The 13397-nt window shown below is 32.7% G+C and overlaps 1 protein-coding gene across 8 annotated transcripts in view; it reads right to left on the bottom strand.

Annotated features, from left to right (window-relative positions):
* Positions 1-13397, bottom strand: part of RBPJ (recombination signal binding protein for immunoglobulin kappa J region) — a 216375-nt gene that overhangs the window by 34500 nt on the left and 168478 nt on the right. For 5 of the 8 annotated variants that reach the window (XM_081302933.1, XM_081302931.1, XM_081302936.1 and 2 more), the window contains one exon: positions 7995-8033. In XM_081302933.1, coding sequence (XP_081159059.1) covers positions 7995-8033 — 39 coding nt within the window. Of the gene's footprint in view, positions 1-3529; positions 3667-4942; positions 5133-7994; positions 8034-13397 lie in introns of those variants that run through there. The other 3 variants (XM_081302937.1, XM_081302934.1, XM_081302935.1) reach the window with 3 other exon arrangements.

Here is a 13397-nt window from a genome sequence, read left to right as displayed (position 1 = left end):
CCAATAGTCAACAAAGTCCTGGGACCTTTGCAATATTAAGGAAACATTAGTGTGGCTTCATTAAGAGTTTGCATCTACTGGTGTCTAAAGCCAAACAGGAGGTCTTGTTCCTAGGATGCCTGCAAATTTCATTCCAATTCCATGATAGAAGTAAATATTTTGTTTATTTATTTTTATGTGGCACTGAGGATTGAACTGAGTGCCTCACATGTGCCAGGCAAGCATTCTACCACTGAGCCACAACCCCAGCCAAAGTATTTTTAAAGTATAAAAATTACTAAAATTTTAAACAGCTTTATTGAGATTTAACTGAAATAGAGTAAAATGTACTTAAAGTGTACAATGTGCTAAGTTTTCATATTTGTGTATACACCAATGCCTCAATGAACACAAGGATATTCACAATTTCCCAAAGTTGTTCTGCTTCTTTTTAATCTCTTCTCCTGCCTCTCTCCATTCCAGAAAACCAGTGACCTGTTTTCTGCCATTATAGAATAGTTTATACTTTCTAGAATTCTATGATAATGGAATCATACAGTTTATGTACTTTTTTCCTGACTTCTTTAGAAAACTTGAGTATGATTATTTTAACATTCATCTAAGTAGCTGTTTATATCAAGAGTTCATTCTTTTATCACTGCTGAATAGCAGTTCATTGTAGAATATATTACACTTTGTTGATCCATTCACCTGTTGCTGGATATTTGGATTATGCCCATAAGGCTATCACAACTAAAGCTAACATGAACATTTGTGCTTCAATATTTTTGTATTCACGTTTTCATTTTTCTTGACTAAATATGTAAGGATGGAATGGCTGGGCCATATGGTAGGGATATGTTAAACTTCAATTTTTTTTCCAAAAATTATTATAGCGTTTTATATATCCACTACCAGTATATAAAAATAGTAGTTCCACATATGATCAATCCCTTAAATCTAAGGCATTTTAATAGGTGTAAAGTGGTTATCTCACTGCTACAGACTGAATACATCTGTGTCAAATTCTCATGTTGAAACTTAATCAGCAATGCCATCGTGTCTGGAGGTGGGGCATTTGGGAGGTAATCAGGTCATAAAGTAATCCTCATGAACAGGATTAATGCCTTCATCAGAGAGAAGTTGGTCATCTATAAATTGGGAAGCAGCCCTCCACCACATATCAAATCTTTTCACACCTGATCTTGGGCTTCACAGACTCCAGAACTATGAGAAGTAGAATTTGTGATTTATAAGCTTACCAGTTTCTGACATAAGGTTACAAAAGCCCAAGGACTAAACACTAATTGATTTTAACTTGCATTTCTTTAGAGCTTATCTGCCACAAGGTATGTGTTGTTTATAGACAATTCTTCAAATCATTTATCCCTTTCAAAAATTAGTTGATTTTCTTTTTGTTGACTTCTGAAAGCTCTTTTCATTGTCTAAGCACAAAGTCTTTATTCTTAACTTTCATGAAGTAAATGATCAATTTCTTCATTCCACAGAACACTTTTTGGCATTAATACTAAAAATCTTTGCTTGGTCAAGATCAAAGATCAAGATACTTCCACCTGTTTTCTTTTACAAACTTTAATTGGAATTCTACATTTAAGTCTATATTGAGTTAATTTTTGTATATGGTGCTATGGATGAATGGTAGTTATTTTGTGTGAAGGGGCAGCATATGGATAACAGATTATTCTAGAAACATTTATTAAAAAGACTATCAAGGGGCAGCATATGGATAACAGATTATTCTAGAAACATTTATTAAAAAGACTATCATTTATCTAACTAAATTGCCTTTGCACCTTGATTGGAAAACAAATGAGCATATATTCAAAGAACAATTTCTGGCTACTATTCTGTTACAATGATCTACATAACCATCTTTCCCTAAGACTACATTTGATTTCTGTGGCTTCATAACAACTTTTGAAATCAGGCAATGTATAAGTTCTTGCTGCTCTTTTTCAAGAATGTTTGGTTGTTCTAGATTGTTTGCATTTTCACATGAATTTTATAAACAGCCTGTCCAATAGCTGCTGGAACTCTAACTGGGACTGTGTCGAATCCATTGATCAATTCATGAAGAAAACACTTCTAACAAATACAAAGTCTTCTGTCAGAAGAACATTTACTTAGTAATTCAAGTTTTCCCAGCAATATTTAGTAATTTTCATGGCAGAGTTTTTGTACATCTTTTGTCAAGCTTTTCTCTAAGAATTACATATTGTTTGATGATACCTGATCAATTTCCAATTATTCATTACTAATATGAGGAAATCTAATTGAGGTTTTTTTTTGAGAGAGAATTTTTTTAATATTTATTTTTTAGTTTTCGGTGGACACAACATCTTTATTTTATTTTTATGTGGTGCTAAGGATCGAACCCAGCACCCTGCGCATGTCAGGCGAGCATGTTACCACTTGAGCCACATCCCCAGCCCATAATTGAGTTTTCTATGTTGATCCTGTATTCCACCACCCTGCCAAACTTGATTAATTATAGTAGCTTTTAAAAAGATGATCATAACTTCTGAAAATGAAGTTTTATTTATTTCTTTACATCTTTTTTAAATTTTTCATTTCTTTTTCTGGCCTTGTAATGATTAGAACCTCGAGTACAATGTTGAATTAAAAGTTATAAGAGAGAACTTTATTGTGTGGTCCTAATGTTAGACGGAAATACTCAGTCTTCCATTAAAAATATGGTAATAAATGTAGTTTTTCAGAGGTATCCTTTATGATTGGTTAGTAAATTCCCTTTATTTCTACCATACTATAAATTTTTATCAAGAATGATAGTTAAAAGTATTTTCTAAATCCCTTAAGATAAACACGTGATTTTCCTTCTTTGTTCTATTAACATGTTGAACTGACTTTTTCCATTTTTAAGATAAATCTCACTAGGTCTAACCATATTGTTGGATTTCATTTAAAAATTTATTAAGACTTTTTTACACCTTTCTTCACATGGAATATTAGTGCATTCTCCTCTAATGTTTTTGCTTTTAGTAATAACGCAATACTGTTCTCACAGGATGAACTGGGAAATATGTCCTGCTCTCCAGTTTTCAGGAAGACTATGTGAAGAAATAGCATAATTACTTTTCTTAAACATTTCTGCAAATTTGTCAAAAAGTTTATAAAAACAAACTCAATCTCTTTAGATTTAAGGTTATTCAGATTACCCACCTCTTCTTGAGTAAGCTCAGGTAGTTTGCTAATTTTAAGGAATTTGTGTCTTTCTTCAAAAGTTGTTGAATATATTGGCATACAGTTATTTACAATATTTGCTTGCTATCCTTTAAGTGTCTGTAGAATCTGTAGTGATGTCACCTTTCTTGTTCTTGCTCAGGCCTGTCTGTGAAAAATTCTTTCCATTTTTAGTATGTCTTAAAAAGTTTTATTTTGCCTTCAGTGGGTAGAGAACTCTCAGTCGACAGGCATTTTTCCAAACCCTTTGAGCACCTGAAAGCTCTTGCTTCACTGTCTTATCCATAGCAAAGTTTCAGATGAAAAACTTGCTATCATCCTTCTTTACCTTTGCTCTTTTGTAAATAATTTGTCTTTTGTATCTGTTGCTTTTAAGATTTTTCTCTTTATCACTGGTTTTAATCAATTTGATTCTGATGTGCTTCTGTGTAGTTTCACACTTGGGATTTACTGAGTTTCTTGGATCTGTGGTTTAAAAGTTTCTAACAATGTTTAAAAAAAAATTCAGCCATTATTTCCTCATATATCACTTGAGTCACACCCTCTCCTTCAATGATTCCAATTACATGTAAATAAGGATGCTTGAAGACAGACCACAGCTCACTCACTAATGCTTGTCCTTTTTTCCAGACTTTTCCTGTTTGCTTCACTTTAGATAGTTTTTACTGCTATGTCTTCAAGTTCACTATTCTCTCCTTCATCTACTCTGAAATTAACACCAAGTGTATTTTTTGCATCTTATAGTTGTTTTCATCTCTGGAAAATTCATTTGTGTCTCTTTTTAAAAATGTGTATCTTCCATGTCTTTATTAAACTGTTCCATCTCTCCTCTTGTTCAGAGATACCAAATAATTATAAATTGTTATTTAGTTGTTTATTATTACCGCTGGTAGGTCAAATCCAACCCACTATGTCTGCTTTAGAAATAGATCTGTAATTCATTACACAGAAACACTAATTTGTTGACCCGTTATGGCTGTTTTTGTGCTCCAGCAGAGTTGAGTTATACCAGAAGTTGTATATGACACAAAACCAAAATATTTACCATCTGACCATTTTCCTAACTCTTAATCTTAGCTTCTTCAACATATTGATCACAAGCATATAATAACTGTTTTTATGTCATCTATGTCATTGCTGGGTTGGTTTTGACTGGTTTTTCTTCCCATTTTGGATATTTTCCTGCTTCTTTGTATGATTGATGTATATATATATTTTTTGTTTTTGTTTGTTAGTGCTGCATGTTTTTTTTCATTCTTATATTCTTGAGCTCTGTTCTGGTACATAGTTACTTGAAAAGAGTTTGATCATTTCAGTCTTACTTTAAGTTTGCCACTTAGTCTGGGCCTAATTTTACACCAAAGCCAAACTCTTCTGAGTTTAGCTGATGCTCTGTGAATTATGAGATTATTTTTCCTCTCTTCATTGAAAAGAGGTACAATTCATAGCCCTAATTGAGTTTTAGGGATTGTTTCCTTTAATTCTTCTGGATGGTTTTCCCCACCGGTGGGTGATTGCTCACATACGTGTGCTGATCAATACTTAGCTGACAACTAAAAGAGAAAGAACCCTTTGCCAATCTCTGGAACTCTCTGTACTGTTCTTTCCTCTTCAGGTCTCTGCGCTGTGAACGCTAGCCATCTCAGCCTCCATGAATTCCAGCTTCACATGGACTCCCCCTCCCTACAACATGGCCTGGAACTCTCTCCAGGCTTGAAGTTGGGGCAATCATAGGGCTCACCTCATTTGTCTCCTGTTTCTTGGGAATCAATGTCCTTCCTTGCCTGTTGGTCAATATCTTGAAAACCGTTGTTTCATATATTTTGTCCATGTTTTTTGTTGTTTCAGGCTGGAGAGTAATTCCAGTTCCTGTTACACCATCTTGGCAAGAAGTAGTAGTCCTAAAAACTACTAAAATTTTCCAAAGAGGGAAAACTGCTTAAAGGGTAAATGATGGAAAATCATTATCAAGTAGATGGGACCTAACTAGATTCCTGTATGTATTTAGGAAAAGGAAAGGAAAATTTCTTTATGAAGTGTATTATCATACTGTTATTTTTACAGATATATCCATTAAAGAAACTAACTTATTCATAAAAATATATTTTATTGTTAGAAATAACTCCAACTAATCACTGCTGGTAATAAAATAAAAATCTTTATCTATTAAATTTCAAAATGCCTAAATATGTGAACACAGTAATTCTGCTTAGAAGAACTTATTCAACAGATATATAAAAACAAATAATGGAAAATTTGTGAGACAAATTATATTTTCACAGTGTACTTTACCTAGAATACTTATATAATAATGTATTTTTAAAAATGTTTTTAAATTTTATAATAACTTAAGAAATACAGAAAAGTTATAAAACTAGTACTAAGAATTCCTAGTCACCCTTCACCTAGACTTCTCAAATTTTAATATTTTACCATGTTTGCATATTGCTTTTTAAACCTTTAAGAACCTTTATAGACATATCATTTTACCCAATATACGAAAGTGTTTATTTTTTGAAAAAAGACATTCTTATAATTACAATGCAATTATCAATTACACAATACTAATATCTATTCTACAGATTTTACTTGAATTTGTCACTTATCCAATAAACCTTATCCAGGTTTATTGTGGGAGTGGGGTGTTATCAAGATAAACTGCTTGATAAACTGCTGCTCTTTGCCCTATCAGGACAGCCACTGGGTTTTGCACACAAAAAAAAATGTGTTGGAACACAGAAATTCCATTCCTAAGAACAGAGTTGACAATTCACAACAGACTCAATCTGGCCCACAAAGGCAACATGTTTATTATCTGATCTATTACAGAAACCATTTGCCTACTCCAGCTTTATAGCACAGGAAAACTTTTTTCCTAGCTCAGGATTTACTTAAATGGGGTTATGTCTCTATGGTTTCCTTTAATCCAGAGTAGTTCTTCAATCTGTGGTTTTATTGATTGATTGATTTAGCTAGCTAGCTAGGGGGGAATTAAACCCAGTGAGGCTTAAACACTGAGCCATATCCACCCTTTTTATATTTTTATTTTGAGACAGGGACTTGCAGTGTTGCTTAAGCTGGCTTTGAACTTTCGAACATCCTGTCTCAGCCTCCCAAACTGCTGGGATTACAGGCATGCACCACTATGCCCTGGCCAATCTGTGGTTTTGACCTTGAGATTTTGAAGAATGAATATAATTTATTATAGAGAATGTCCCTCCTTTTGCATCTCTCTGATGCTTCCTTTCACCTAAAGTGATACGATGTCCTCCTTGGGATGCACAGTATATCTATTTGTCCATTACTAGTGATGCTAATTTAGATCACTTACGTAAGGTGGTATCTGCTAATTTTCTGCACTGCCATTTTACTGTCCCTTTAAACTTCAAGAGAATCCACTTTGGAATTAGACATTTTGCTTTTCTTTAAATTTTAATCCAGTAGTTTAAGCATCCACTTGATGATTTCTGTCTGAAATAAAAATCACTATTGTGTCTATCAAGTAGTGATTTCCTTAATTTAATATTCCTTCTACATTTATTAGATGGTATTCTTTTATAAGGAAAAGCTATCCCCTGTTCCCTATTTATTCATTTATATAAATAATTTAAAAATATTTACATAAGTAAATAATTCTAGAATTTTAGGGACTTTAGAATATGAATAGAATTCAAGGTTTGAGGTTACCAAAACTAAAAATCCGAAACCCATAATGTTTGAAAATCTGAAACTTTTTGAGCATTATGGTGACACTCAAAAAAGTTTGGATTTTCAAATTAGAAATGCTCAAGCTGCACAGACTACTAAACTGTCACTTGATTCTACAGATTTTAATCCATTACATTATTATTTATTTGATGATGAAAATGTTCTAGATTTGGCCAACAAAAACAGCTCCTTTAAATCGTCTCCTGTGTTCTTCTGGCAGGTCCTATTCTTTTAAGTGCAACCATTTTTTAAATAGTAGCATTAATTTGGAAATAACCTAAATGGTCACCAATATGGAATATTAAATAAAGAAAGGTATGAAGACAATGGAAAACCAGGAAGCCATTAAGGAGAACTATCCAAGTAGAAGATGTATTGTGGTTACAAAGTAGGGAACAACGGTAGGATATGTTTCCAGTTCAGTGGGAAAAGAAAAAGAAAAAAGACAGACATATCTATCTCTTTATATACAATTTTCTTGAAAGATTAAAAAAAGAAATTAGTAATAATGAACACTAGGACTATGACTAGGGTTGAGTTTCTTTATTTTATAACCTCCAACCTAAAATTTTTTAGTTGTTTTTAAAATAATATTTTTAAATTTAACATATATAATAAGATGTATAGTATAAAATCAATTTATGTAATTAGAACATAGTACCAGTTTATTCTCACTAAAAACAGGCAAAACCTCATATTTTCTTTAAAATGGTGAAAAATGTTTTCCTTAAAATTCTTTAAATCATTAAATCTGTAATCAGCAAACTGTGACTGGTTATTAAACACTTCTGGATACAAGAAGTTTTGTTTATATTGTTGCCCTTGTTACATTCACCATACAATACTGAAGATTAATTCTCAAAATGGTTTCATCTTTCCTCTTTGAACTATATCCTATTATTTCTGTTTTGTTTGTTTGTTTCTTTTTGAGGGAAGCAGAGGAGAAAGTTGGGGGGATGGGAATGTATTTATGCTCTAGATACCAATATTTGAATGATTTCTAAGAGCACCTAATTATAGTTTCTAAAATGACAGGATCTCCATGCATATAAAATGTTTGAGTAGATGATTAATATAATACTTACCTAGTGAGTCGTTTAGGTGGGGGCCTCTCACCAAATTTCCTAGAAAATAAAGTAAAAAAAAAAAAAATTAAACACACTGCATGAGATACTCCATAGTAAGTTATTTTAGGTACCATGAAATTTCCTTTATGACTTCAACCTCACTGAATAACAGTGGAAAGAGAAATCATCCAGCAATCAACTGCACCAGGAAATAACAAAATACACACTTTAAAACAGTTCTTAAAACAAAAGCAGCATACCCCAAGTAGGCCTTATACACCTACTCAAGCAAGGAGAACACTGATCAGATGAGGATAATAGGTTCTGTAATTTTAAAGACATCTCAAAAAAAATAAAAAATTAAAAAAATAACTAACCAAAGATCCCCCAGTCTCTCATAATTGGCAGCACTAAGAAAAATACTCTCAGCTCAAGAGGGGATACAGCATTCACAAGTGTTTGCCATGTTTCAGGCTCTACATACTTTTACACATTACCATATTTTATCATTATAAAACAATTCTATAAGGTATATATTGGCCTCATCTTAAAGATGGGAAAACAGTTTGTCCAAAGTCACAAAGTAAATTAAGTGGTAGGCCAACTTAAGAATGAAACCCAGATTTTGACAACTGTTTTACAGTCTAATTAATTAGGCCCTATAAGAGAAATGTGCTAAATGGGTTAGCATATAGGCATTCACTTAATTGGGAGCAGGCAAGGGGAAAATCATAAGAATTCAGGATGGAATGATAACACAACACTAGAGTGAGGCTCTGGAGTAGGACTGTTTGAGTTCAAATTCGTAATTTGGCATTTACTTGCTATGTAACTGAAATTAGTTGTGATTCTACAAAACTTAAGTTTTCCTATCAATAAAAAGGACATAGTAGTGTTGAGAGAATTAAAGGTGGAAATTGATGTTCTAATTAATATATAGAAAATATACAGAACAGTTCCTGAAAAACAGTATGTGCTCAAATAACAATTTTTAAGGTTATAAATGGTTAAGGCAAAAGAACTAAATAAAGCAACTACAAAACCAATAGACAAGTACAAGAAGAGTAAACTAGTTCCTAGGTGATAATCTCTTTATTTCTTCTGAAACAGGAAAATGGGATTCTCTTTTGAAAGACAGTGATGAAACTGCATTTGAAGAGAAAGGCCAATAGATGTTTTTATCTATAAGCAAGACTGCTGTTATAAGCAGTTACTTGTTCAGAAGCACAGTTACAGGCTGTGAAGGCTTATTGACTTATATCTGTGCTATATTTGTGAAGCTCCACAAGACTATTAACTTTGATAAGTCTTAGGATTCTATTTAGTTCATTTCCTGAAGTTAAATAAATGTCACAGTGACACTGACACTGTTTATGAATTCAATATCTATAAGTGATAGGTATCTATACCTAATATTTTCATATTTTAATTAATTCTAAAACATCAAAAAGTGGCTTTAACTGAAATAGCACAAAATGAGCAAATATACATTCTTACGAGCAGAATTCTCATTAGTTTTCTTTTGATTTTTTATACTACAAAATACTCAATTTTTAAAATCAAGAAACAAAACACAACGTTTTAATGGTAACACCAGCAAGGCAAGCTAAAAAGACCATTCAAAACACTCAACTGTTGGTTGATCCATGAATCACAGCTATGGAGTTAAAAGCAAAAATCAGCACTGAATCTTTTTCTACTGGAAAGTTTTTTGAAAATCCGTAAACTGATTAATTGTACCACTACAGCATATAGGTACAATAAAACTGTCTTAGCATTAGCAGACAGATACAGAATATCTTATAAAACCCACAAAGATTATTATACATGTAGAACCATATTTCTTAGAAGCACAGTGAAGTTTGGTTGGAATCTACCTAAGGATTCAAGCGGTAAAAATTTTAGACAGATAGTGAACAAAATAAAAATCTCAATATTGCCATCATCTTTTCTACTAGCTCTAATATTCTAGCTAGAACTACTAAGGACTACTAAGAGTCACTACACTCAAAATCCAAATGTTAAATTTTATTTCTACATACTTAAAATTCTGGAAAAGTTACATTCACAAGTAAATGAAGATTAAAATAGCCAAGACCGTTTTTTAAAAATACTAATTAAATCAAGCTAACAATTACATAGCATGCTTGCACAACATCACTCCTGCATCAACAGAAAATCGGAGCAACAGAGGTACTGCTGAGACTGGAAAACAACACACAAAACCATGAATCATCTTCTACCTAGGTGCCAGTCTAAGGCCAGGAATCATAAAAATTGAAATCAAATTGCTTCTTATGTACATAATAAAGTTATCTCCAATAATTTTGTGTGCAATCCTGACCCTCTGTTTAACACACGTGACATCACATTCCTGTTTATCTCATTTAACTAATGGTTACTGTATTTAATGGAGTGTGGGAAGAATTAGAAAATGGGATGTCAAGAAGATTTCACAAAGCATGTACTAGATTCACAATGTACAACTCTGATGGGCATGATGCAACTAAATTTTGATCATTTAATAAATCCTCTTTGGCATATATATGAAAAAAATGTCAAGTTAAACTAAGATATACAGTATCTTGTACTGACCAAGACCCATCTCCATTAACTAATCTGATATATGACTAACATAAAACTCTGAGAATTATTTACTGGGAAAAAGAAGGCCTTCCCTTTTAATCACTGGTGAGTCCATAAAATTCATGATGTAATATATAGAGTATGCAACCAAAATAATCACTTCTCAGCAGAAAAATAGTAATCAACTATCAATTACTGAGACTGATTATTAGGAGATGGGCAAGTACAGTTTGCAATCTACCTTGAAAAACATCTGTGTACCTACATAATCTAAATTAACAAGTGACTAGAAATAAGCTGGGCCAAGTTTACACCACTGTATGTAAACCATCATTTTATAATAGGTATAGGCTATGTTTCACAATACAAAGGAAAAAAATGTAAGCCTATAAGTGTCCAGGGAACCTTCTTAATTTCATAAAATAATGAGTTAAACTGCTATTCAATTTCTCTTTTGATGATTATAGATTGTCAACACTGCATTTGCATGAGGTTTCTCAAATTTTCTACATTCTGCATAAATGTACTTTTAATTAAATGTAATAATCCCGATAAATATGTAAAGTGAAAAGGTTCTGATTCTAGGCCTTTCTTTTTTAAAGTAAAAAGCGAAAATCAGCTAGAGTACTGTTGATTTGTACCATGCCCCTCCCTTCTTGTTCTATGTTCACATATTTCTTCCTCAGACTGGAGTGAAAGTGAATGAAACATGTGCTTGCTTTACCCAGTATGCTCATATAATAATTTGGCTCAATAAAATTTATATCTTCAGTGTATATATGTCATCAGTATAATTTTAAATTAGCAAATTCATTTTACTTTTAATGCACTGGCTTTCCCTTCTTAGACAATAATGATCTTATAGTCCCCCAAATGAGAAGAGCTAGGGAAAATGCTAATCACAGTAGCTAAATCTAATTTTATACATCAAAAAGTGTGAGACTGGGCTGGGGATGTGGCTCAAGCGGTAACGCGCTTGCCTGGCATGCGCGGGGGCATTGGGTTCGATCCTCAGCACCACATAAAAATAAAGATGATGTGTCCACCAAAAACTAAAAAATAAATATTAAAAAAATTCTCTCTCTCTTTCTCTCTCTCTCTTAAGAAAAAAAAATAGTGTGTGATAGATTGTTTTAAGTTGCAATTTCATTAAACACGACACTTCCTACCTGATGGGTTCCCATATATCCTCTAATCTCTTAGAATTTTCAAAATATGTGGAAAACTTACACACACATTAAACTTGTATACTCGTACTTCCTTCTGTTCATGGAGGAAGTACAGCAGTGTTTCCTCCCACACAAGATACACTTCCTTCTATATTCAGTCTGTGAAGTAAGTATATGACCACAAATGTGCTGAGGACAAATATGATAAAAAATTATTAAACCTTTTCTGGCTAAAAGATATTTCACATGAGAAAACCAAGTCAAAAATCAAGAAGGGAGGGGAAACAAATAAGAAAAAAAATGTTTTAAGATACAGAACAATTTGGTAATTACACCACTATTAAGATAAAGCAAAAACCCTCATGTATTTAGAATATTGTCTAGTAACAGTAGTAGAACTTTGGTTTTGAAAATAAACAGATGGCTTGAAAAATAAGCTCAAATCATTAGGGAAACTTCTGGATTGTAGAACTTAAAGTAATTCTTTCTAGTTTCCAAATTTTCTACTTAATGCAGAAATGAGATTAAAATAAATAAGGAAGGAAACAATGTACAAAAGAAAGCATTAACTACCTAAATTCATAATTAAACCGAACTTTACATTAAACCTGTAATAAACAGTTTTTAATTTTATACAATCAAAAGCATTGCGATTTTCTGAACCATGATTTAAGAGAGGGAAATGAAGAAGCACTAAATTAGGGAAAAATCAGGAAACCCAAAATTCACACCTTCAAGGCAGTTACCACCAGTAGGAGGAATAGAAACAAAAGCAAACAGAAACAAGGACAAAGCATATAGTGCTGGAAAACTACTTAGTAACTGACTCTTAAAAAATAAATAAAAAATGTATATACACACATTAGAAAAGGGTACATGTAATGTTCTTTCCAAATCTGTTCTTCAGCAAGTATTTATTGAACATGTAGCAAGGGCCAAGTACAGGTATTTGGTATGTGCATGTATGTGTGTGTGCATGCACTCACACTCACATGGATCAGTGAACAAGAGACACATGCTCCTATGAAACTTATGTGCAATTGGGACAAATGGACAATGATTTACTACAAAAGATTTACTCATTTTCCACCCATGGACAAATACAGAATAAAACAGCTTATATTAAGTCACACAATCTCTAAACAAGACACTATATCTGTGGCTGGGAATGCAGCTTAATGGTAAAATATATGCCCAGCATGTATATGTGTAAGGCCCTGAAATTGATCCCCAGCACTGCAAAAATAAATAAACTAGGTCAGCTTTTTTCACACTTCAACTTCTAGTTGTGAACCTGCTTATACTTTAAGAACCACATTTAACAGCAATGTTGCTCCAAACTCAGGTAGGTATAGCTAGTGATCCCTTATTACTATAACAAAGATGACCAAGGCATGATGATGTATTCTCCTGAACTAACCCATTTATTAAGCATGTTTTTATTGAAATAAACACTCCCTGGGATACATTTCAAAGACATGCATGTAACTACATGTGTGCTGGCCACTTCTGCGGAGAAACTCCCAACTCTTGTATACTTTGTAGAAACATTTGAAAAGGACTATTCATTTTTGAAGTATCTTCATCCTACCTTTCCTTTTAATCAAGAAACAAAAACAAAACAAAACCCCTTCTTTTTGTAAAAATCTCCCAGCAGTTTCTATAA

This window comes from Spermophilus citellus (genome assembly GCF_964194105.1).
Source record: "Spermophilus citellus genome assembly, chromosome: 8".
Lineage (NCBI taxonomy): Eukaryota > Metazoa > Chordata > Mammalia > Rodentia > Sciuridae > Spermophilus > Spermophilus citellus.
This window is presented reverse-complemented; position numbering and strand designations above follow the sequence as displayed.